This window comes from Rhizoctonia solani, chromosome 11 (genome assembly GCF_016906535.1).
Source record: "Rhizoctonia solani chromosome 11, complete sequence".
NCBI lineage: Eukaryota > Fungi > Basidiomycota > Agaricomycetes > Cantharellales > Ceratobasidiaceae > Rhizoctonia > Rhizoctonia solani.
Window position 1 is genome coordinate 102,814 of NC_057380.1, and position 21,464 is coordinate 124,277.

At 46.5% G+C, this 21,464-nt stretch overlaps 5 protein-coding genes across 5 annotated transcripts; 3 read left to right on the forward strand and 2 right to left on the reverse strand.

Annotated features, from left to right (window-relative positions):
- Positions 1–811: 811 nt before the first annotated feature.
- RhiXN_10118 (uncharacterized protein) lies at positions 812–2,582 on the reverse strand (the record flags this gene model as incomplete). Its single annotated transcript, XM_043329934.1, has 2 exons — positions 812–1,003; positions 1,068–2,582. 2 exons carry the CDS (start codon positions 2,580–2,582, stop codon positions 812–814), a joined length of 1,707 nt encoding a protein of 568 aa, XP_043184031.1.
- Positions 2,583–5,121: 2,539 nt separating this feature from the next.
- RhiXN_10119 (uncharacterized protein) lies at positions 5,122–5,997 on the forward strand (the record flags this gene model as incomplete). The annotated part of the gene is made up of 2 exons (XM_043329935.1): positions 5,122–5,317; positions 5,372–5,997. 2 exons carry the CDS (start codon positions 5,122–5,124, stop codon positions 5,995–5,997), a joined length of 822 nt encoding a protein of 273 aa, XP_043184032.1.
- Positions 5,998–7,785: 1,788 nt separating this feature from the next.
- Positions 7,786–9,480, forward strand: RhiXN_10120 (uncharacterized protein; the record flags this gene model as incomplete). Its single annotated transcript, XM_043329936.1, has 4 exons — positions 7,786–7,864; positions 7,916–8,948; positions 9,013–9,107; positions 9,212–9,480. 4 exons carry the CDS (start codon positions 7,786–7,788, stop codon positions 9,478–9,480), a joined length of 1,476 nt encoding a protein of 491 aa, XP_043184033.1.
- Positions 9,481–11,399: 1,919 nt separating this feature from the next.
- On the reverse strand, positions 11,400–13,292 carry RhiXN_10121 (uncharacterized protein; the record flags this gene model as incomplete). Its single annotated transcript, XM_043329937.1, has 6 exons — positions 11,400–11,617; positions 11,672–11,912; positions 11,970–12,273; positions 12,325–12,443; positions 12,494–12,583; positions 12,630–13,292. 6 exons carry the CDS (start codon positions 13,290–13,292, stop codon positions 11,400–11,402), a joined length of 1,635 nt encoding a protein of 544 aa, XP_043184034.1.
- A 3,030-nt stretch (positions 13,293–16,322) lies between these two features.
- On the forward strand, positions 16,323–16,687 carry RhiXN_10122 (uncharacterized protein; the record flags this gene model as incomplete). The annotated part of the gene is made up of 2 exons (XM_043329938.1): positions 16,323–16,508; positions 16,556–16,687. The coding sequence occupies 2 exons, from the start codon at positions 16,323–16,325 to the stop codon at positions 16,685–16,687; spliced, it is 318 nt and encodes a 105-aa protein (XP_043184035.1).
- Positions 16,688–21,464: the final 4,777 nt, after the last annotated feature.

The following is a 21,464-nucleotide window of genomic DNA, read 5'->3' on the forward strand; positions in this document are numbered from 1 at the left end:
ATTCATCGCTCGTTGAGTCTCATGTGACAACCCCAAAATGTTTATTGGGGATCTGGACTTGAGTCTATTATCAGTGAACCACTGCCCATTTGAGTATCGGCGCTTGTTGCCTACTAAAGTCTGGACGATGATTGGTTGCTTGGACTGCGATAGCCCCACACAATCTACGACCAGATCCGGGATCACATCAGCTCCCCTGATAGAGACTTGACGTAATGCCGGAAATTGCAAACTCAGGCGCTCCTTCGCCTGAATTTGTTGTCTGCGTAGCCGCATTCTTATGTAGCTTATATCCAGCTGTCGCGACTTTCTTCAAACTTATGCTATGGATTAGGTAGAGCACCGACTAATATTGTACAAATTATTGGACAAAAACATGCTAGATTTGAAACATGATAGTCCAATATTGTAACAATCGAGACTGGAAACGCATAGCTTAAGTGCATATATACAACAGAGAGTAACCAACAGACCTCACCCCGCCGGTTTCTTTCTATATTTCTCTATAACTTAAGATATGCACACAGGTTCAATCAAATCACTCCTTAAAATGCGCATTTGTATATATATCATTGAGTTGTTTCGTTATTATTATCGATTCACCTCAATAGTGTACGCATCAATATCGCAAAGAGGAGAGGGAAGAAGTCGCAGGAGCGTGGGCTGCGTGCGCTCTGTCTTTGTCGTGGTGCCTATAATACGCTGTTTGTAAATCGTTGAAGCAAAGTGTTCTCCTAGCTGTGACGATCTTAAAAGACAACTTATTGATACCCTAATTATTCATACCTAACTGTAGTATTTGACTCTTTGCTTATTCACTTTGCTGCTGCGGTCCGAATGGCCGATATGTCGTTTTGGATATGTCCCATGCCCTTCCCATAGCTGCTTGAATACTTGCTACATAAGGCTCTGAAGTCTGGATATATGCAGTTCGAACAGATTTGAGTATATTATTCTGAAAGTCAGCAATAGAAAGTCTCCTGGCCTCTGGTACCTGGGACCGCTATCGTTAATCCGGTTTGATGTTAGTTATGGCATCAATATACGTGCGTCAAGGAAGGTCTCACATGCTCGCTAATTAACGCCATAAAATGTTGTTTATTGTTGTTTCCTACTACTTCAACCAAGCTTTTCGCAACTACTTTCACAATGTCTTCTGCCGCGTTGTTAACTACTTGCACAACCGTTGCTTCGGCCTTAGATCTAGAGGAATCCCAGACAATGTCCCAAACCTTCCAAAACTTTTTCCACATATCATCTCGCTTTGGGTTATTCATTTCTTCTTTGGTGTCTTCAGCAACCTTCTGAGCTGCCTCTAGCGCCGCTCCTGACGCTGCCTTGAAGGCAGTATTAAACATCTCAGAGTGTAGCTGTTGGCTATCCTGAAACTTGGAAGGATCCGCTTTGCCGCGGGCGGCCTCTCGGGCAGCTGGTAAAGCCGCACTTAGCGCATCGTTCCACATCTTCACAAATTGAAAATCCCCTATCAGACCCCGTTTAATCCGCACCGAGAATTCTGGGCGCTCTGTGGAAGTTTGTGTCTGTTCATTGATCTCTGTGCTTGTAACATTGGCCGGAGGCGAGATTATATTGAGAATCACATCCCACAGGACTCTTGTGAGTTGCTGGCCAACAAGTGGTCGAAAATCGTCAACCAACTCATCAATCCATAGCCGCTTGTCAACCTCAATAATGGTCTGCGCTGTATCCCGCTGCCCCAATAGCTCTTCGAGCATAGGCTTCAAGGAGCTGACCAGCTGCTCTTGGGTTTTCTGTTTCAGTTTGCTGCGAAGGCCAGAGTCTAGCTGATATTTCAGGGCTCGACGAAGGACGAAACGAACAGCCCCAACTGGCAGGCTCCACACTATGACTCCGCGTTTTCTTAGCCCACCAATTATGCTTCGTCCCAATCGTGCTCTAAACTCGGATATGGTATTCAATACCAGATTTAGCAATATGTCGACGATTTTGTCTGTCAAAGAGTCGGTAAGGCTGTGAAGATTGGGAGTTGCCCGTTCTACCACCTCATCTGAAGACGGTACGACAAAAGGAAGTGTATGTCGCGCCACAATCATGACCAGCGTCCAAGAGAAGAAATAACAATTATACTTGAGGAGTGCATATTCTCGAGCCTTTTTATCCTGCGACAGTGAAAAGCATGCCGAAAAGACGTGCAGCAAATCGGTATTAGGCGGCGCGGATAAATCTAATTCACAATGTGTCGTTCCCTTTAAGGCTTCAACATCTTCGAGGTTTAATATGGAGTAGTCGTCCGCGGCCTTGCGATTAGACAACCCAGCAAAGGTTTCAAGCGCCAAGGTACCAGGTTTGGAAGTCTCTGGGCGACGATCAAATCGGTAGGTAGGCCCGTTTGTGAGGTACGCAAGTACAAAGCGATGGGGCGGTGCACTTCCCTCAATTCGAATTTCTAGGCGTGATACGCTGGTAGCTGATCTATCGAGAGTACGATACAGATCAAAAACCTTGCCGTCGCCCCACGTGTTTGTAAACTCCATTAGCGCTCTCTTTTGCTTGGAGGGAAACGAAGTAGACAGCGCGAGAATATCGGAAGATAGTGCCATGAAGTTCCGAGGTGGCCTGTTGCTGAGTTGAAAGAATAGAGTGTTCTCTTATATGTACAATAAATCGAACCGACAACACATGCAAGCCCATGCATTTAATGCGTGTTGGTGGTCTTCCACAGTGTGTGTTGATTATAGGCGCCTTAGCCCCTATCTCTTCAATAGTAACTTCGAGACTAAACCAGTTTTAGAACCCTCTCTCTATTGAGAATTCTTTTCCTTTAGCAAAGCTTCTGGTAAACACATATGGGAGAAACCGGATAAGTATATACCACCCGACCCAAACATACGGTATATAAACATCTCTAGTTTGTAATTGTTTCGAGAAAGATGATAAAAAAATATTTCCATCACACAACTGGCACACGTACACCAAAGAGACAACTCACTGGCATTTGAGGGATTGTATGGGTTGTAGGTCTCGGATTCATCCATAACTTGGACCTGATATCTAGTGCCTCCCAAGACGCTTTGCGCAAACCACATATAGGTAGTAGCGAAGAATTCAACTCATGGCTATCCTTACTCACCGCGTCTATAGTACTTAATATACTCAAAACATATTGTTCTTAAAATCTTCATTGGATAATTCAATAGTCCTCACGATATTCGCATTTGTATCTATATATCTGTGCTATTACTAGTCCCCTAGAGAACGATCATAAAACAACAGTTGTCTCGTTCTAATAAATACAGGCTCCTACACCTAACTAAGATGGAAGACAGTTGGATCTGTGGACACTGGCGCCCTGCCCGATCCACCAACCCACGCTCTCTCCTCATGCTTGGAGCTCCTGGGAAAACCCTTTCCAGTCGAAGCGACTTCAAGGGTGGAGCGTAACCCGTTTCTAGTGCAACGACAGCCGGCGTGTGTTCGACAAAACCATGAGTGCAACCCAGATATTTAAATCTATCAAGTGCGTTCACACCTCTGGTATATGCGTTCGGTACAGCGAACACGAGGGGGCACAGAATGCACCGATCACGTAACGGAGTGGTCGAATATTAATTGAATGGATCTGTCTTCTACCTTGTACGTATATGAGAACGCCGTAAGAAGCACGAGGCTAACTGTGAGCACCACCAGGAGACCAGAGGGACTCTTCTCTATATGGCTATTGGTTTTGTATTAGCAGATTTCAAATACCTGGAGTAGCTTCTATCGGATACCTACAGGAGCACCAACCGCAAGCGTGCTCAAGTGAGGTAAGCACCAATATAAACCGCGTGCCGTAGTTTACTAAACGCAGTATGTTTTGCTTGCTTAGGCACATTTAGGGGGTGGAATCGTGTATATGCAAACCAATATGACCGTGGCGCAGCTTCGTTGGTTATTCTTGGGCGATAGAGCACACACCTATGCCGCAAGGGAAACAGCCAAGCAGGGATACACGCTTCATATGTAGATCGTTAAGGGTCGTGCAGGTAAACTTTACCTTATCAATCCCACGTATTCGGTTCTCCAAATGGGACGGGACCGAGATATTTGATCCAGTCGTTCTTGTGATCGAGTAACACGACTTTGGCAAATAGCATACCCTCGTGCCCCCACCTCCTGAGCATTGCAGAACCATGGGGATTATACTCCATGTCTTTGGCCGACTACTAAATCAAATCGCTTATGGCTAAAAGTGGATGAGACCTGAAGCAGCTTAGAAAAGGGATAGATGCCATTCTAACTGTAACCGCCTATGAAACGAAACTTCAAAACCGTCGTCGTGCGACAATACTTTATAACCTTACCGGTAATATACATATGCAACCGCTTAACTCGCTGTTTAAAGAAATGGCACCCAACACGGAGCCAAGAATACTAAGATGCGCTCGTTATAATTGCCCGTCCAATAACAGGTTTCATAATTAAACTTTGGTCAACTCACCCGATCATGGTCGATCGGAGTGTATAGTCCGCAAGGATCATACTGGCTATACAATCCAACCTTTCATTGACTTCGCGATCAGACGCCCTCGACCACCGCGGAGATACATGCCACTGCCGGATCTCCGATGGTTATCGACCGTGAAAACTCAAGTGGTGGACTTTGTTGAAGCACCGGATAACGCGCTCCGCTAGTCACCCACCTCGCCAATCGAAGCGCCCCTATGAATGCGTATTCCGACGAGCGATCTGCATCTATTTGAATACGAACCAGCACACCGCTGTGCCGATGTCCTATAAAAAGACAGTGCGAAGTGAAACGGCTGCCCATGTCAAGGGGCGTGGGGAAATAAAGACACGTTATATAAGCATTTCGGAAGTGAAGCGCCGTGATTCCTGAAAATCAGGGCGGCACGGAAAATTTGTCATGACTTCCACGTCATGGAGAGATCTTGAATTTGCTCGAAACTGAACAAGAGTCAGCCTTGATATTTAAGTCGTGCGCAGCTAGCTTCGTATCTCCCCCAAAGAATGGCAGCACTGCTTGCCTCGTGTGTAACACGTTGATCCGAACTCCAAGACCGACCCTTGGCTTCCTGTGCCCCACCTCGGTTATAAGTGCTCCACTCTGGTCTCTGCCTTCTGACCACCCTGTAAATCATGCCTTCACTCGACTTGTTGCCAGTACACTCGTCTCCCTCTGCTGAGAGCAATGCTATCTATGAAGACTCGGCAAGCTCAGAGGGTCTTCCCACGCCATTGGATGTACCGTCGAGAAACCTGCACTTTATGGACCACTCTGCCGACGCTCCACTTTCCATCGACATTCCAAATAAAACCGTTCCGCCCCTCATAGGTGAGTTGATCAAGGCTCTTGTGTCGGTGTTTTCCAACTCATACATATTTCAAGGCACTCCGTTCATTACCGACTCTGCTTCACTATTCGAGTACCCATTCCCACCATCCTCTTCACGGCCTCCGCTTTCCACTACATCTTCTTCCTCATCAGTCACGTCGATCCCAGGCCCACCTGCATCCGTAGCACTCGACAAGCACATTCCACACGTCTTTGCACGTCTCAGCAACAGGGTTGGATCTCCGGGACATCGGCGGACATCCAGCCACGGCGGACTATCTCCAATTCCAATCCCACCCCGGCTTCGCAAACTTAGCGGCCGCAAAGTAGACGAATCGACCCCGACGGAGCACGATATTCCGACGCCTCGCTTCGATCCATCGCCCTGCCCCGATAACGAATATCCTATTTCCAAGGGATGTGCTACGGAAGCCTTGCCTAGTCGCGATACCGTCGCTGTTGCTCAGGATCGTTTGACTGAAACTTGCACCGACTCCACGTCCGCGATCGGGCTCGTATTACCATCAACTGCGGGCGCGTGTGCAGAGACGATCCCGATTTCTGGCCGGCGCCGAAGTATGCCGGCTGTGCTGTCCGATCCGAACCAGGACGACACCGGCTACGCCCCCTCGTGCTCAAACCGGGGAAACACAGAGCGAAACGTCCGGCTGGGATTCTAAAATGGTTCCGGTTCAAAAGGGTGGATATTTTCGGGTTGATTTTTTTTTCCAGTTATTTTGGGGATATTGCTTAGGCTTTGGGTTCTTTTGTGGCGTTGGCTGTTGTGTAATATAGGGCGCTGTGCATTGAGGGTTTCGCAGCGAGACAGAGAACGATTGTGCGATTGGACAGGGCTGTACATCGGCGTTTTGTGTACGACTGTGTATTATATCACATTTCATTTTCATCTGGTATACCACCCCACAAGCTGCTTTGAGCGATCCAAATGGAAATATACCTTCGATCAACGCCAAGGATAACTTGGACTTGTAAAATCCGGGGCTCAAGCCGACGATTTGGCATAAGAGTATACGTTATTCTATCGGCAACGGTGCTCGTAGCCGATTAGTCAAGAGCTGTAGAAAATCAAGCATTCTTGGCATTTCCTGAAACACTTGTCTTAGTTTCACGAGAACTCACTTTTGAATCAGGCGCTTGATTTGATGGGCCTCGGGAAGGAAGAGGAATAAAGATGAACAAGTGATCATCAAACACGAACGTGCATTAGCCTTGATTGTACGAGTTCTTGGAAATTCTCACGGAAGAAGTACGTCATACAAATTGACTGTACCGAATTACATCTGGCTATCCCTGTAGCTTCAATGCGCAGGTTGTACATGTGCTATATTATTGAACCGTAGGTTTATGCTTCAGATCAGTAGCGTGATCGATGAGAAAAGAGATAGAAACGGCCAGACTCACAGCAAACGCTGGCTGATTTTCAAGTCTTTGATGAAAGAGAGATACTGTAGTAGAGTCCTGTAAAGTGGCGGCCGTCATATGTCCATTTCATATTTTATTTTATAACCCGTTGTTTCATGATAAGTGTGGAACAGAGGCAAATAACGCCCGTTTGCATATATATCCATCTCCCCTGCATTATTTCCTTGCCCGTCCTGTGGAATAAAAAAAGAATGGCTAGCCTATGCGATGTCTGAAGCTTCGATACTTGAATTCTCTCTCGCTCGGTCGACACTGCTCTCGTCTCGGAGTCCACTGGAGCAAAAGTCGTGTGGAATTGACTCGTCTATTGAGTCAACTGTGTTCGGACTTGGAGTTCCTTTGTTTTTGTTTCTGATTTCGCACTCTGCAAGTAGCACAACTTACTTCTATCCAGTAATCTGGTCGGATACAGTTGCCAGGCCGGTTCGGTTCAGAGCGAATCGTGTGTATGCTGCCGCCAAAACATGTCAACATTCAGAACCAGTCGTAGCTATGGCTCCAGCAGGGAAGTATTACACAGCTTGCTATTTTAACACCTCGGGTTATAATGAATGACGAGTTGCTGTGAGATCATTTGGTCGCTAGAAATTCCGGAAGAATATTATGCCCAGTGACGTCATGATGAGATGGGTGTCATTGCGTGGATCGGGGAGCAAATAATCTCTGGTTCTAATCGATCTCATTAATTAACAAAAAGTATCCTAGTGGAGACAGTCGAGGTTCGACCACACCCAAACAGGGACTCGTGAGTCACCCATTATCGAATGAGACAAGCGCTCGGCGCAATGATCTAAGCACGGCTCATCCCCTAACCGCCGAAGAAACACGTGACTGGGCTCGCTCCACGATTCTTTTGCTCCATTCAAACATTGAATACTGGGCTGATGGGGCTGGGTAGAGAGTGAAGCCGACGACGACCTTGCATTCGACTTATGACCCTTGCGATCAACACATTCTCATTAGTGCCGACAATTTCTGGGTTGTTGGCTAGCCCTGGCTTGAACTGTGAATCCGACATTAAAGACATGAGTTTCTCTGCGCCTATGTCTCCTCCTACAAACCTCTCCCCAATGGATATTACTCCTAGTGGTGGGAGCGACAGCGGTGAGTGCTATATACTAGGCTGTGTTTGCTTACTGATGTCACGACTGATAGACATGTACACGAACCATTCTACAGACCCATCTCCCGACTCAATGCAGTCTGATGCTCCAACCGCGTCCACATCCACATCATTATCATCTCAACAAGCAACAAACATACCTTCTAATTCTGTCTCATTTCCCAAAACGGCATCATTGACTACGCAAGTGGTTCCTCCCACTCCACCTGTTCCCCCTACTACCAAGCTCTCGCGTCCACAGCTCACGTCCCGACTCTCATCTCGCTCTGGAGGCAAGCGCCATGCAAGCATCGGCTCTGCGAGAGAAGTTCCCTTTCATCTGCCTCATGACACTCCCTCTACTGGTAGTACAGCCACCCTACACTCCCAAGCCTCGTCCATCGACACCGCCACCCCTGGCTGGAACGCCCGCCTTCGCGACATGGGTCTACATATTCCTGGAATGGGCTCACCCACGCACCCCTCCAGGACCCCCAAGTCCCCTCGATCGGGGTCGATGAGCTCCGGAGGCGCGACACCCAAGAGCCCCGACGAGCCTCGGGCAGCTTCGTATTTCTCGTTTAGAAAAAGGAGAAGTTCGGGCGGAGCCAGTCCTGGGAAAGTCCGAACTCCCCCCGTCTCTGCTCCTCCCCCTCCTCCTTCTCTTCCATCTGCTGCGGACGACTTCAAACGCAAGGAAAAGGACAGGGACACCATGCCCAGCCCGATTGCTGAGGAATCATCTTCATCCCCGGGTACTAGCTCGAAACGCACGCGTGCCAACTTGTCCCTCGACTTGAGCTCTACCCTCGCCTCTCGAGGAAGCACCGCTAGTTTACCTCTGATTGGACATACCCCTGTCGAACATCTTCTCCAACAAGACGACACACAAAGTAAACCCCGTCGAGCCAGTATGATGGCCCCTCCTGCTCCCCCTCCTCACGTTCACACACCACCCGTGCACCCACCGTCGTACGAATACCCGTTCCTTCCTCACCACGCACCAAGGCAACCGCTTGAAGTTCGGGTCGAAGAGAATGCTCCTGGTCCTGGGATGGAAGGAGGAAGTTGGGTAATTAGCGTTAGGTAAGCACTTCTCTCAATGACCATCGATCGGAATCTGATCATTTGCTCGATCTCATTAATCAAGGTTGCCTGGATTTGCACCTGATGGCATCACTGTTGGTACCCGACGCGGCAGGGTCTTGATGATTGTCGCCGACAACTACAATGACGATGATGGAGGTGAGTCTTGACTCGTTTCACGCAGTGCGAGGTCGGCGAGGCTCTGTCCTTTTTTTATGGATTGTAATTGGGTGTGTACAGTCGTGCTGATCAAATACTAGCAGGTCATTTCGAACGACGTATTTCATTTGGCTATGATGCGGACATGGCTGCCATCCGCGCCGAGTTCAACGGAGATCTGCTACGCGTCACGGTCCCCAGGAGATGGATATTCGGTCCGATGGGGACGGTAGGCAGGAGCACGACGATCGGGCACGGACCCGGACCCGGAACTGGAACTAGACCCACCGTAGAACAACCCTCCAATAAACCACTAGTAGACACCTCGGCGTCCCGATCGGCCGAGTCGACTCGGCTTCCGGGAATGTCGTGACCCTCGGGTGATGGATAATGGATGATGGATTTGGTCAATGTGGTTTGTCGTTGGAGTGGAAAACAATATTGATCTTTCTTGTATTTTCTCCGCTCGTTCTGATCATATATTCTATTATGGTGGTGCAATCGTTTCTTGGCACATGACTGTATCGTATAGGCTTCTGACTCAATAAATGGCTATTGTATTAATGTGTGGGGGTCGATGGTCGTAGTGAGCATCTCAGGTGTAAAGCAATTGGGTGCAAGTCAGTGTGAGGGGAGGGGGGATAGGTTTGTCGAATGAACCTTGAATTTCTCCACTTGTGCGCATATGTTCGATAAGCCTTGCGTATAATACCTGTAAAAGGCAAACAATCATATGCGCAATTGAATACAAGGTCAATATCGAGTAACTGTAAGGCATGTTATATATTTATCCGGCAAACACCCAGCACTCATGCACGTGATTGGGGTGAGGAGTATACATTAACATCCATGCCATTCTATCATGTAGGTCTGTTCCACACACTTACGAGCTTCGATTGATAGGATGAGTCTGCGCTCGATTTTGGGGGGGGGGGGCTGCATATAGTCAGCCCGGGCTTATAAAGTGCGGGATACAAACATGTATATACACTCTATGAATCCGTCCATCCCCTCCCAATGTCCGTCCGTTCGTTTGGTGACGGTGCTGGCGCTAGGTAGCCGCTTCTTGGCAAATTTCTAATTGTATCTTCATTAGCGCTTGTTTGGTAGCCCAGACACCATTGCATCGCTCTTGGATTCTCTCTGAGCCTCTGGGACGCATCAAATGATGTTTATCAGCTTGAACGCTATTCTGACATCATAGATGAGGAGCACGCCGTGCAAATAGCCTCTTTGATTGTCAAGGCTACGAAGCCTTACGAGGTTTTCATGCCTCTGGTTGATTTTAAAATACCGCGTGTTGAATTTGCTTTACTTTTTCTATAAGTCAGATTCCAAAGCTTTGATACTCTTTTAGTCGTAATCTCAACCTCGATTGCCGATGGTTCAATCTCTACTGCAAGTTTCATTGTCTCTTGTCAATTGCTACTCGTGCGCCACGGCTCGTACTCACGAATTGTCCAGTAAGGTCAGACTAGGGTGCTATATCTGTCAAAGAGTGATACAGCTGGGCTTTTTTCCTCATGTTCGGTATTATCACAGACATTGCAAACAAGATGACGCTAAAAGAGTGGACGTACGGTGAACCCCAAAAGTATGGAAAATCCACATGACGTGCAGATTTTGCGAGACATCCGCACCTAAAATCGCAGAATCCGCACATCGACGATACACAGGGGCGCGGATCCATGGAAAAACTGGTCGGATCTTGCCGACACTCCGCATATAACGCGCGATTTTTTACGTTCAGAAAATCCGCACTTTTGGGGTCCACCGTAGCCGGGAGCTGTATCGACGCCGTAGCATATGGTTGGATTGTCGGTACTTGGATGGAGGCATTCTCTTTTCAATTTACTTGGGAAGGAATATTCAAACTATTTATCAAATAGCTACCGGCGACACGGCCAATATATGCGTACCACGTTGTCCCTGTGGTGCAGGCCAAGTTCACACGTTGCGTCAAAGTTGCACCAAGACACGGATGCCGGCCGTTCTGGAGCTGGAGATGGCATGGTACGACTACTAACCACGCCCGTGGCCGGCGCGTAGGAGCGGCAGCTGCTAGCACTGGCACTCTCATGTTACTGTCAAGTATACAATATTGTCCAATATTACTCTAACAAGTGTGCTACACGACTTGGAAACAAGATCAAGACTTCGGAATTCACTTGAACATACGATCCTAGTGCTAGTACTACTCGAGCTTAGAGGTATCAATTATGGGATTAAATTGGTGTTTTGTCGACTCGCTTAACTGCTTTGCTTGTTCTCTTGAAATTGAGGGGAAGATTATTAGACTTTCGGCTCCTGTTCAAGCCCGGTTTGTATACTGGTGAGCATTTTCTTGGCTTCTTCTGGAGGCATTCCTCCGAGGATACCCTTTATCGTAGCTTCCAGGGTCAGGCCACGATCAAATGGAACCATGGGAGATGGATTTTCGTTTAGTTCTAATATGTGGATAACTTGGGCCCTTTGTATCGTGCTGAACAGGGATAGGATATTTATCAGGACTATGTAAAAGAAAATAAGTATGGATATGTAAGCAGAGGACCTTAAAGGCGTACGTTGAAGACCGTTTCGTTCTGTAATTCTCCAGTTGGTATGAGGCATAACGGATGCAGGCCAGAGAGTAAGATTCGATGTGAGCAATGTGTCCCCGCCAACAGCTTCGACAATAAGCTTTGAAGATGAGCTGGATTCCTCCTCGCTTTCCTTTTTCACTGATTTGTGTCCTCCACCCAACCCGAGTCCAAATGGGAACGAAAGCCCGGCGCGAATACTTTGTTCAGCCTCTTCGATTTTTTTCTAAGAGAGAACGAACATATTAACGCTTATTTAATCGGCTCTCGTCACGAGACTCACGGAATCAGTTGCCTGGGATGTTAGAGTTGTATGCAGGTGGCCGCCCAAGTGTAATTCACTCGCAAATGCGTGGCCGTACTCTCTAAAAAAGTCACGTAGTCTCTGGGCCTGTAATACCTTATCTCCGGTCTCAGACAAAGCTGCCGCTAGTTCATTCTTGAATTTCTGGGTAGGCTGCATCAAGGCAATCGGAAGTCGGATGGAAGCCCTAGGATATCGATAGACGCCCGTCACAAATACACTGGTTTGGCTATACGTTTCCTCGGTAGAGCTAGAGCCGGTCACCTTGGCCTTCAAGTTCAACCTAGTCGTAAATCTCAGTCTATATCCAGCTGAAAACCTCCTATGCACCCACCACTCGGTGCTTAGCCCCAAAGATCCGGTGTACACTCCTTGCTTGAACATGTATGACTGAGACTCGTATCTCGTGCGAAGAATATCTAGGCGGGATCCATCATCTGCCCAGATATAACGCTGCATGACATTAGGCTACTGGGGTTGTGGAACCCTAGACTGGTACACACCGACAAATCATCTGGAGACTCGAAGATTCTACTAGTTGATCCTGAAGGTCCAGTAAAAGATACGCCACCAAAAACATTATTAGTTTCAAACTATGTTTGTCAATACGACGAAAAGCTGTTATTTTGTTATACTTACTAGCTCATCTAGCTGCTCCTTTGTTAGCGTCTTTGCATTCACAGGCGGCCCGTCTGCTGCTTTTGCCTGGGGTATCTCCACTTCCTCTGGCTCCGGTTGATCCCCCGGCCCTCCGGGAGAGCGTGTTTCCGGGAACTTAGGTAGAGAAACTTTAGCTGGCTTACTTCCCTCTGATGAGCTCGATATTATCATGATTTTCGGTTGTTCGGACTTTTGAGGTGGGTCCTCTTCCTTTTTGTCCCCGGGAGCGGAATCAGACGGTTCGTCAGACCCAGCGGGTGTTTTAGCTGGACTTGTGGTAGTAACAGCTTTCCAAGCTATCGTAGTTTCGTCCTCTTTATGAATCGGAAACTTGTTTGGGTGGAGAAATGAGTCGGTAGAGCTCATATACTTGAACCGTTTAAGCATATCTCGTAGCTCCGATAGCACCTTGATGTCGCCCGGGACCCGCAACATAACCAGTGATTTCATCGATTCTGCAGAATCTCCCTTTTGAACAAGAAGCGTTGTGGGCTGCTTAGTGGCACTTGGTGAGGCGGGGGCGGGAGGCTTATCTTGCTGCTCGACGGGGGCTTTCGGCTGTTCGATGGGGGTTTCCGGCTGCTCGGTGGGATTGGAGGCGCCGGGACCAGACTCTTTAGGCTCTTGAGAGTTATCCGACATAGTAGATGTTAATAACTGGAGTAGTTGAAAGTGAAAAGGGGAGTGCTGTGAATGCATTGATCTTGTATTTACTCCAGCATTTATAGGAAGTTCTATCAAGCTTACTGGCGCTGGAATGAACCAGGCCTGGCCCTCTGCTACGGGCCCAAGTCTCGGAACAATACATTGATACGATCATCTGACTTACACTGTGCCTAGCTAAATGAATGCTACATGTCGCAATGATAATTTTCGGCCAAATTCGGAAGGTTAGCCGGGGCACAACGCGGTCCGTTCCATTACATATGCATATACTGTGTGACTCTCGAGGAGGCGGGAGCTATGATCGGCGTGCCTGGCCCGGCAGGAAACTATTCCGGAGATCGAAAGCTACCCGAATCGATCAGACACCGTCTCTCGGATCAAATAAATGCGACCCAATGCGTCGATGTGAGGGATTTGGTGCCTAACTGGCTTTCGACTGTGGTATCAAATGAGATTGGTGAAACATAAGGCGAAAAGAAGAAACCAAAATTAGAAATTAGTTTCAAGTACCCCTTTTAAACACGACCGATATTTCACACTGCATGCATTCGCCTGCTAAATTGGATTGTTTGGAAAGCTATTGAGTCGGCCCTCGATCTCCGGATAATTTGCCTGTCAAGTTGATCTCTTCCACAAGGACAGTGTTATATTAGTCCCGTCGCTTCTATGTTCCACCCGGAGATCAGGCCTATCTCAGGCACAATATTCGAATCGGGGCACAAAGGCTGTCAGGTGAGCACATGAGTCCTTGCAGAAGCGTGAGGGGGTCAACCAGATATTGGCTATATTTATGAAAAGATGGCCGGATTGTGATCCCAAAGTCCCATCTCTCTAGTCCTGAATCGAAAAATGGTGAAAGTGGAACTCGAAGCAGCGAAATATCATATTCAGAATAACGGACGTAACCTACATGTAAGCGACACCGGAGAGCTAATCCTCACGGACCGGGAGGACCTAGAGGTATATTATATCGTTATCTTGTATGCTATATATACTAAAGCTTTATCTTATGCTGACCATAGCCTTCCGGAATATGGGTGGATCATTCTACAGCTAATACCTATACGCTTAATGTAGTGGGGGGTGGTGATAGACATTTAGTTCCCAGCAGTAATGAGGAGGTTCGTTAAAGAATTTTCTCACCAATAAAAAATCGCTGTCATAGATGCACCTGTTGGGCTAAAGTAACACATTTATTTTAGACAAACTTCCGTGTTACCTTGGACCGGACTTCGTTCACTTGGTCAATTCGGAAGACAGGAATTTCGAACAATTATAAGTCAGAAGTTTTGATGATAAGTGTGGCAACGTTGACCCAACTCGATTCATAGGATTTGTATCCCAGATCAAAACGTGTACTGGTATGGTGAGTCCAGTAAAACTGCTGAAGCTGAAGTTCGCAATAAGGTTGGTCAGCTATGAATATACTCAGACATTTGCACAATTTTTGATGGAAACCGTACCAGATTTACTTGGCCCGTGCAGTCGGAAATCCAGGTGAAGTATGGACATTTGTGCGTCAACCATAAAACTGCAAGGTTAGTAAGCAAACATAAAAGTCTTACAAGTAAGTCCTTATTTAGAATTGCCAGGAAAGCAGGAGAGTGGGTAGTGAGGTCGGGAATCACGATGTAAGAGAGTACTTTTGTATGCACATACATGTCCCGAAAAGGACTATCAATATGTAGATCGTGATCAAATTCATCGTTTGGATGTGTGATCTAAGAGCCTTCGCTTGTGAATTATTAAATAGGCCGACTCCATTTCAGTAGAGAATGTTTAAGGCTACCGGCTCTATGCCACTCGTTGCCTGTGATTTAACAAAGTGAGCATAAAGTGAACAACACTGTATAAAGTTAAAATACTGAAAATTAGAATGTGTATTTAAGTAGGAATTGAACTGAAATCAAGGCCAATGTATGCTAACTTTAAATATCAATTTTCTCTTGGTCTGGTTTGTACTGAGGAAAGCATACTGACGTTGTAGTTTTCAGGCCAAATTATACTGAAAAAAGATATCTTTTACTGATATACTGATTTTCAGAATCTTATCACGCCATAGTGGCACGAGTGGGTGTGCATACACATAGTAGAACACTTAGTCCTAGTCAAAATGACCACAAATCCTTTCAAAGATGTAGCATGAACTCAGGCTTCTTTCGCTTTATTTCCGTTCAATCTCGTTTCCTTCCCCTCTCGTCTTGTGGCGTAGCAAACTATTTTGGTCTCTTATGACACTCCTGTAACATTCTTATCTACAGTGATGCTACCTTATATACATCTCACGAAAGGTCGGTACAAAGGATGCTATTTTCGCACACACATTTGGCCTATGTGTTGAGTCCTCGTTTTTATTCCATTCTGACGGATTCTCTCGCCATTGATATCCCTCGGATGTAATGAGTTATGTTTTGAGGTACTTTTATCTCAGTTTCATTGCTCCAACTAATATAGAAAGGAATCGATTCTTGACGTAGTTAGCACACGATGCAATGGGAGTATAATGAGTCGATGATAATAAAACTGGATCGGAGAGCCTCTATATATGTGCGAGTAATATGGATCCAGTCATAAGTTGAGTCAGAGCAAGTGCATTTTCAAAGGTACGTGATTGGTTGCATACCGTAGCTTACACATTCATATTGACTTGCATATGGTCGTACGTTCTCTACAGTACGTATTTAAATATTTCAATAGCTATGCGGTTCGCATGTAGCTCCTTTAATAATCCGATAGAAATATAGCCAAAAAAAAAAGCGTGCGATCAAAGACAGGCCAAACAGCGTATCCCATAAAAGGTTCATGGTATCTTATATATAATGATGCCATTTAAGATTATATAAAATTTATGGAGAAAGCACGCTCGCGATTCACTGTATGATTGGCTGGTAAAACCGGAGAAACCAGAGGCAAATGGTAGTAAATGTGGGTTTCGTGGGAAGGTACACGTGATATTGCAGACGCAACCACGTGATTTTTGTTTAGCCCGAGTCGCCCTTCCTCGTCATGCTCAAGAGTCTATTGACTCCGTTGAAAACTCGGTTCGAGGAAGCTGTCTCTCTACGGAGCAATGACACACCTGATGCGGTGCCCGAGTCCCCGGAGGACTTTGAACGCGATGCTAGGGCAGAGACCATGCGGATGGTAGTCCAATCGATAAACGCGGTAGAGGATGATACAGCGAGAATAGACGTGAGTCGAGTTCATTTTTCCATTGCGTTTACTTATGTCCATACTAGCTTCTGGGTGAAGCCTCAAGACTTATGCTGATAGATCCCGCAACGAAGGATGTGTTTCGTGAAATGGACGGATTTCTTGTGCTCATCAGTTTTCTGTCAACGAGCGCGTTTTTGCCAAATTCTGTCATATAGGTCTGTTCGACACACTTACGAGCTTCAATCGATAGGATGGATCCACGCTCGAATCTCCAATTGTATGTGCGATGATTTCATTCTAAGAAGCCATGTCCATCGAGTCTAAAGTGCTGGACAAGACCACCATTTTTATTTGTTTCTTTTTTTATTCTTTTTTTTTTTTTACAAAACCTGTTTTTTTTTTCCCGAAGAGTCCAAAGTGATAACACCATTTCCATTCATGTATATAGGCAGTGGACCACGATATAGTTAATGGCTGAGCAGATACAGGTCTGGGATAGAATGAGTACCAGGAGCTTGAACGCGAGCCTATTCTAAAGGCATGGCTTACGCATACATCAGGCGAATCGTCCACTTAGATCGATTACAGAATACTCTCGTACATTTTGTGCATTGTAGCATCCAATGTCATGACCACTGACTCTGCACTTCGTTCTCGGAATTTTTAAGAGATAAGATGGGGGGGAGGGGGTTCACTAAAACATACATCCGTCAGTTCTGCCGCAGGCACCGATGCTGTTCACCCATGTATCGTACTTACACATCACTTGAAGTGTACCTTCTGATACGGCCCTGGCGCACCTTGTTCCTTCCTTACCCAGTGCATATTGTGAGCACAGACTGTGTGCCCTAAGCTGGGGACTTTTGGCAAAGTTCTCACCTTCTCGGCTCACGCGAACGTGCCCACAGCACAGTTTTTCCCTACCGCCAGTCCCCTTTTCCTGTGAGTCTCGCCCACCCACATATCTATTACTCGCATACAACTCGCGGTCTGATCGCCCGCCCAGCTCGCCCAGTAGATCGGCCCCCACCCTCCTTCGTCCTCCGGTCCAGGTTGTCTGCGCGTTTTTCTCTATCTCCCTACCCTCATGTTATTGTCTCCGTGATGCACCGGCCTGGAGCCAAGCTAGCACCAGTGAGGCATACAGAACACAACGCCTCTTCGTACGTATTTCATGCGAGGTATGTACCGCCCAGGGCATTGTTTAGCTCTTTTCTCAATAAACCGCTATGGATACAAATCTACCACATGGTCTGTCAGCGTTGCTGATAGTGACTACATGATGGGTCTAAGCGTCGGCACTATAACTGTATGATCATTCGAGGCTTGTTGACAGCCCAAACGATTTAACTTTACAAATTCGACCAGGTAGATGTCAATAGGTATGAACCTATCACGTTTGTCAAAGTCTTGTTATGCAGGTTTCAAGGCCTTGCCAGCAGGGTGGCAACGGGTAACGCAATAGAGAACGACAAGTGAGTTACGAAATGAAACGTGAAGCAAAATAGACATGTGACAGGTTGCTCAACCCCAGGCCTTACCGACAGCGTCACTGGCGTCTCTTCACATCCCTGTGTCCAAGTAACAGCTTGATACTATACCTCCGTGAGTTTCGATCCACATCCTCCTACCATCTATTTTGCTTGACGCTTTGCTGATATAAGATGAATAACAAAGGGCGAGTCACAATGAGCCACTGAAGTTATTTGTATTTAGAACACAAAGAATACAGGATGTCTGGCGGAGTGTGTGTGAAACAAACAGCTCCGTGCTTTGAGAGCTCGCGTACCTACATGCCAGCTGTCTGCTTAACCTGATATGACGACATTTCCTAGTAGCAACGTTAGAAACAGTAGGCGATGGTGCGGCTGAGCTGAAATACAATTGTTACAACACTTCAGGGACACACATCTCTAAACGACATTCAAAACCGGGGCAACACTGATCGTTATTATCACATAGCTAGATGCGAACGATGAGTAAAAGCCAATCCGGCGTGGAAAGTGAACTTACATCAGGAGCTGGTCCCCGGCATTCACGGGTTCCTAGCCTAGTCGGAGTGGGTGTGGCAAGAGTCATTGAGATAGAGAGTAAAAGTGCACTCAGTAGTATGGAAAGGTAGTTCATTGTAGTACAAGTGATTTCTGCTTCAGGCTCGAATAGAGATGAGACTCCGGGACAGATGAAGCTACTGCGAGGGAGTTCTGGGCTTTTAATGCCTAGATGAGGACCCGGCTTACTTTGCAAGGTATCAATTGTACTTGCAGTCGTGATACAATCGTAAACAATCGCTATTCTACATCTCACCCTTCCGGCAACATCCGAGTCATGCACATCGATCTGTCGGTACATTTGCACAGTGAATGAGGTGGGGCCTCATCTGTCGATATCACGGATTATCGTTCTAGAGTTGTGGCTGATATGCGATGCCTAGCTTCGAGTGTACTCGTCTCCGAGTAGAGCTCTAGATCTGGGAAAGTCTCCGTTGATGCCATCATACTTTACTTGTAAAGGTTTGGTGGACCACCATCCAAAATCCTGCCATACCATATGCTGGTAAGCTTCGATACGGTGACACTCACAGCATAACAAAAATCGGATCGATAACACCATAGTACATCTCGGGAGGGCATCAAAACGATTATTTTTATGGATACGTCAATATTTGTAGGAGTAGTAAGTCAACCCTTGAGCTCAATGAGTGAGCCTAGGTTGAGAAAGGTCCATCCGGACTTAATATAAACTTATTCAGAGTAGTGTACACATCGCGGGGTACGTATGGTTGAAACAACTACTCGCCTTGTCTGAAATTCGGAATCATGCTTTTGTTCGTATTGAATTAATCGGTGATGGAATATTCGGTTACTCATGCGATTGCTGGGCTTATAGAGGAAAACAACGAACGAATAGCATATAGCCCCTTATAATCAACCAACTCACAATAGACCACCCCGACTTATTCTATCTTTCCCGCCCAAGTCATTATCTCTGAAAGATTTAAAAACGCTGCGGTGACTACCGTAAATCGCTTTAGAAGTAACCTAGAGTTCCCTAAAAATTTCCCGAGCAGATCGTAGTTGGGTTATCCGATTCAATTGCTCCGGAGAATTCGGGAACAGCAGGCCAAGTTGACGTGTGCGTAATTCTCCTGTCAAATAACCGTCTGGCAGCCGAAGAGATGATCAGGATATGAGAGGGTGCTGATGTACAAAGGAGGCCGAGCCGATCATCGAACACCTTCTCGCTCAGATACACCTTATGATCTGAACACTTTAAGGTGGGGATCGCTATTTGCATTTTATCAAATAAATATGCATGTATTGAATCAAACTTCGGTCCTTGTCACTAGCAAGCACCTCCTCCCCTCCCGATCTATGCCTGCAATAGATGGCGTGTGCGGAAATAAGAAACGAATTCTCGGCTCGTTTGATTAATAGAAATGCTATATTACAATCATGCTACGAATAATCTCAGAGTGGTGCAACTTTCCCAGGAGAGCTTATTTCTGAATGACATCATAACACCCGTATGCTAATGCCGTTAGTCTCATAGCATGCTGCCATACATAGCTGGAGGGTTGCTCATGCATTATAACCACTGGAAATATTCAATTTGGTACATTAGCTACCTTATTCTCGTGAAGAATTAACCTCGTCGACGAGTAGTTTGCTTAAAGCATCTAATGTGGGCAAAACGATTCTTATCAAGCCCATCTGGAGTCAGCTGGGTTTCCTGTGGCTCAGGGCTGCTCTGAAGAGCACTTCAATAGCCAAAGAGAGGCACCGGAGGCATGTGATCTATCATCCAGGTCGCTCGCTCATCCTCACAGGTATGCGAGCGATCCAGGGATTCTTTTGATTGCCATAAAGAGTAGTGATTGGGTTTAAGAACCAAAGGCGATTAAAACGAAGTGATTGTACATCGAAATTGAACTTAGCTACAAAGGTGAAGCTGTCTACGTAATATCAGATCGTAGTGCTATCTGCAAAACATATGAAGTAACGGGCTATAACAATGGGAATGGCCTGACAGGCCATGCTCATAAACATCTCTTCGCTTCACTAGTATTTGATCCTCAAATTTAATCATGATTAAGGGAACTTACACGTTCTTCCGCTTCTATTAGATCCGGGTAGCCCCATCAAAAGATCATGCCATCCCAATTGAATGCCTTGAGGAAGTGCCTACTTCGTGATCTACATAGTCTGGTGTTCGGTTCGGTACAACATTCTTCAAACTTAGTGTTGCAGATGAGTTGCACAATCCGCTAGAGCCGACTATGTTTTTCCCCTGCAATAACCGCGCATAATCTAATCCCTAACTGTCAGAAAATGCCACAGGCCTCTTGATATATGCTTGCAGCATCATCGTGTGGGTTCATATGCACAAAATTACAAGTTGCATGCATCATATCCTATATGGTTTGAGATCTCGTAGAAAGCATTCGAGGATATATGCTTATTTCTCTAAGACGAATCTGAATATTGCCAGACGAGCTGTTCAGTAGGGTCACCCAGTATGTCTTAGGTAGGAGATTCGTCAGCGTTCAGCTTCCTATCGGATCTACTGACTCTATGTACTTGTATATCGAACCAATCATCAAAAATGAAGAGAGTGAAATATTGGCCTTCTGTTCGGAATTGAAGTCTAAGAGTGCACGCGAACACGTGGCGGAACCAAGTACGCACCAAATCATGGACGTTTTCGGGAAGAACAGTTTACGTTCAAGCTCCGAAAGCCGACAGCTAGCAGTGACGCTGAGCGAGCACTACTTCGAAGCTTTCTGGATCAATTCGATTCAATCAACGGCAGCCCCCGTACTGTCTGGACTATATAACCCAAGCGGTACCTCTGCGTTAACGTCTCCTCAGAACAGACACTACCTTTCAGTTCACTAACTCACATTGATCCTCATGAAGCTTCTACTCGCCCTTGCCATCTCCCCGTTCCTTCTGGGAAAGCCTTTGGCCAGCCCCACACCAATTGAAGGGG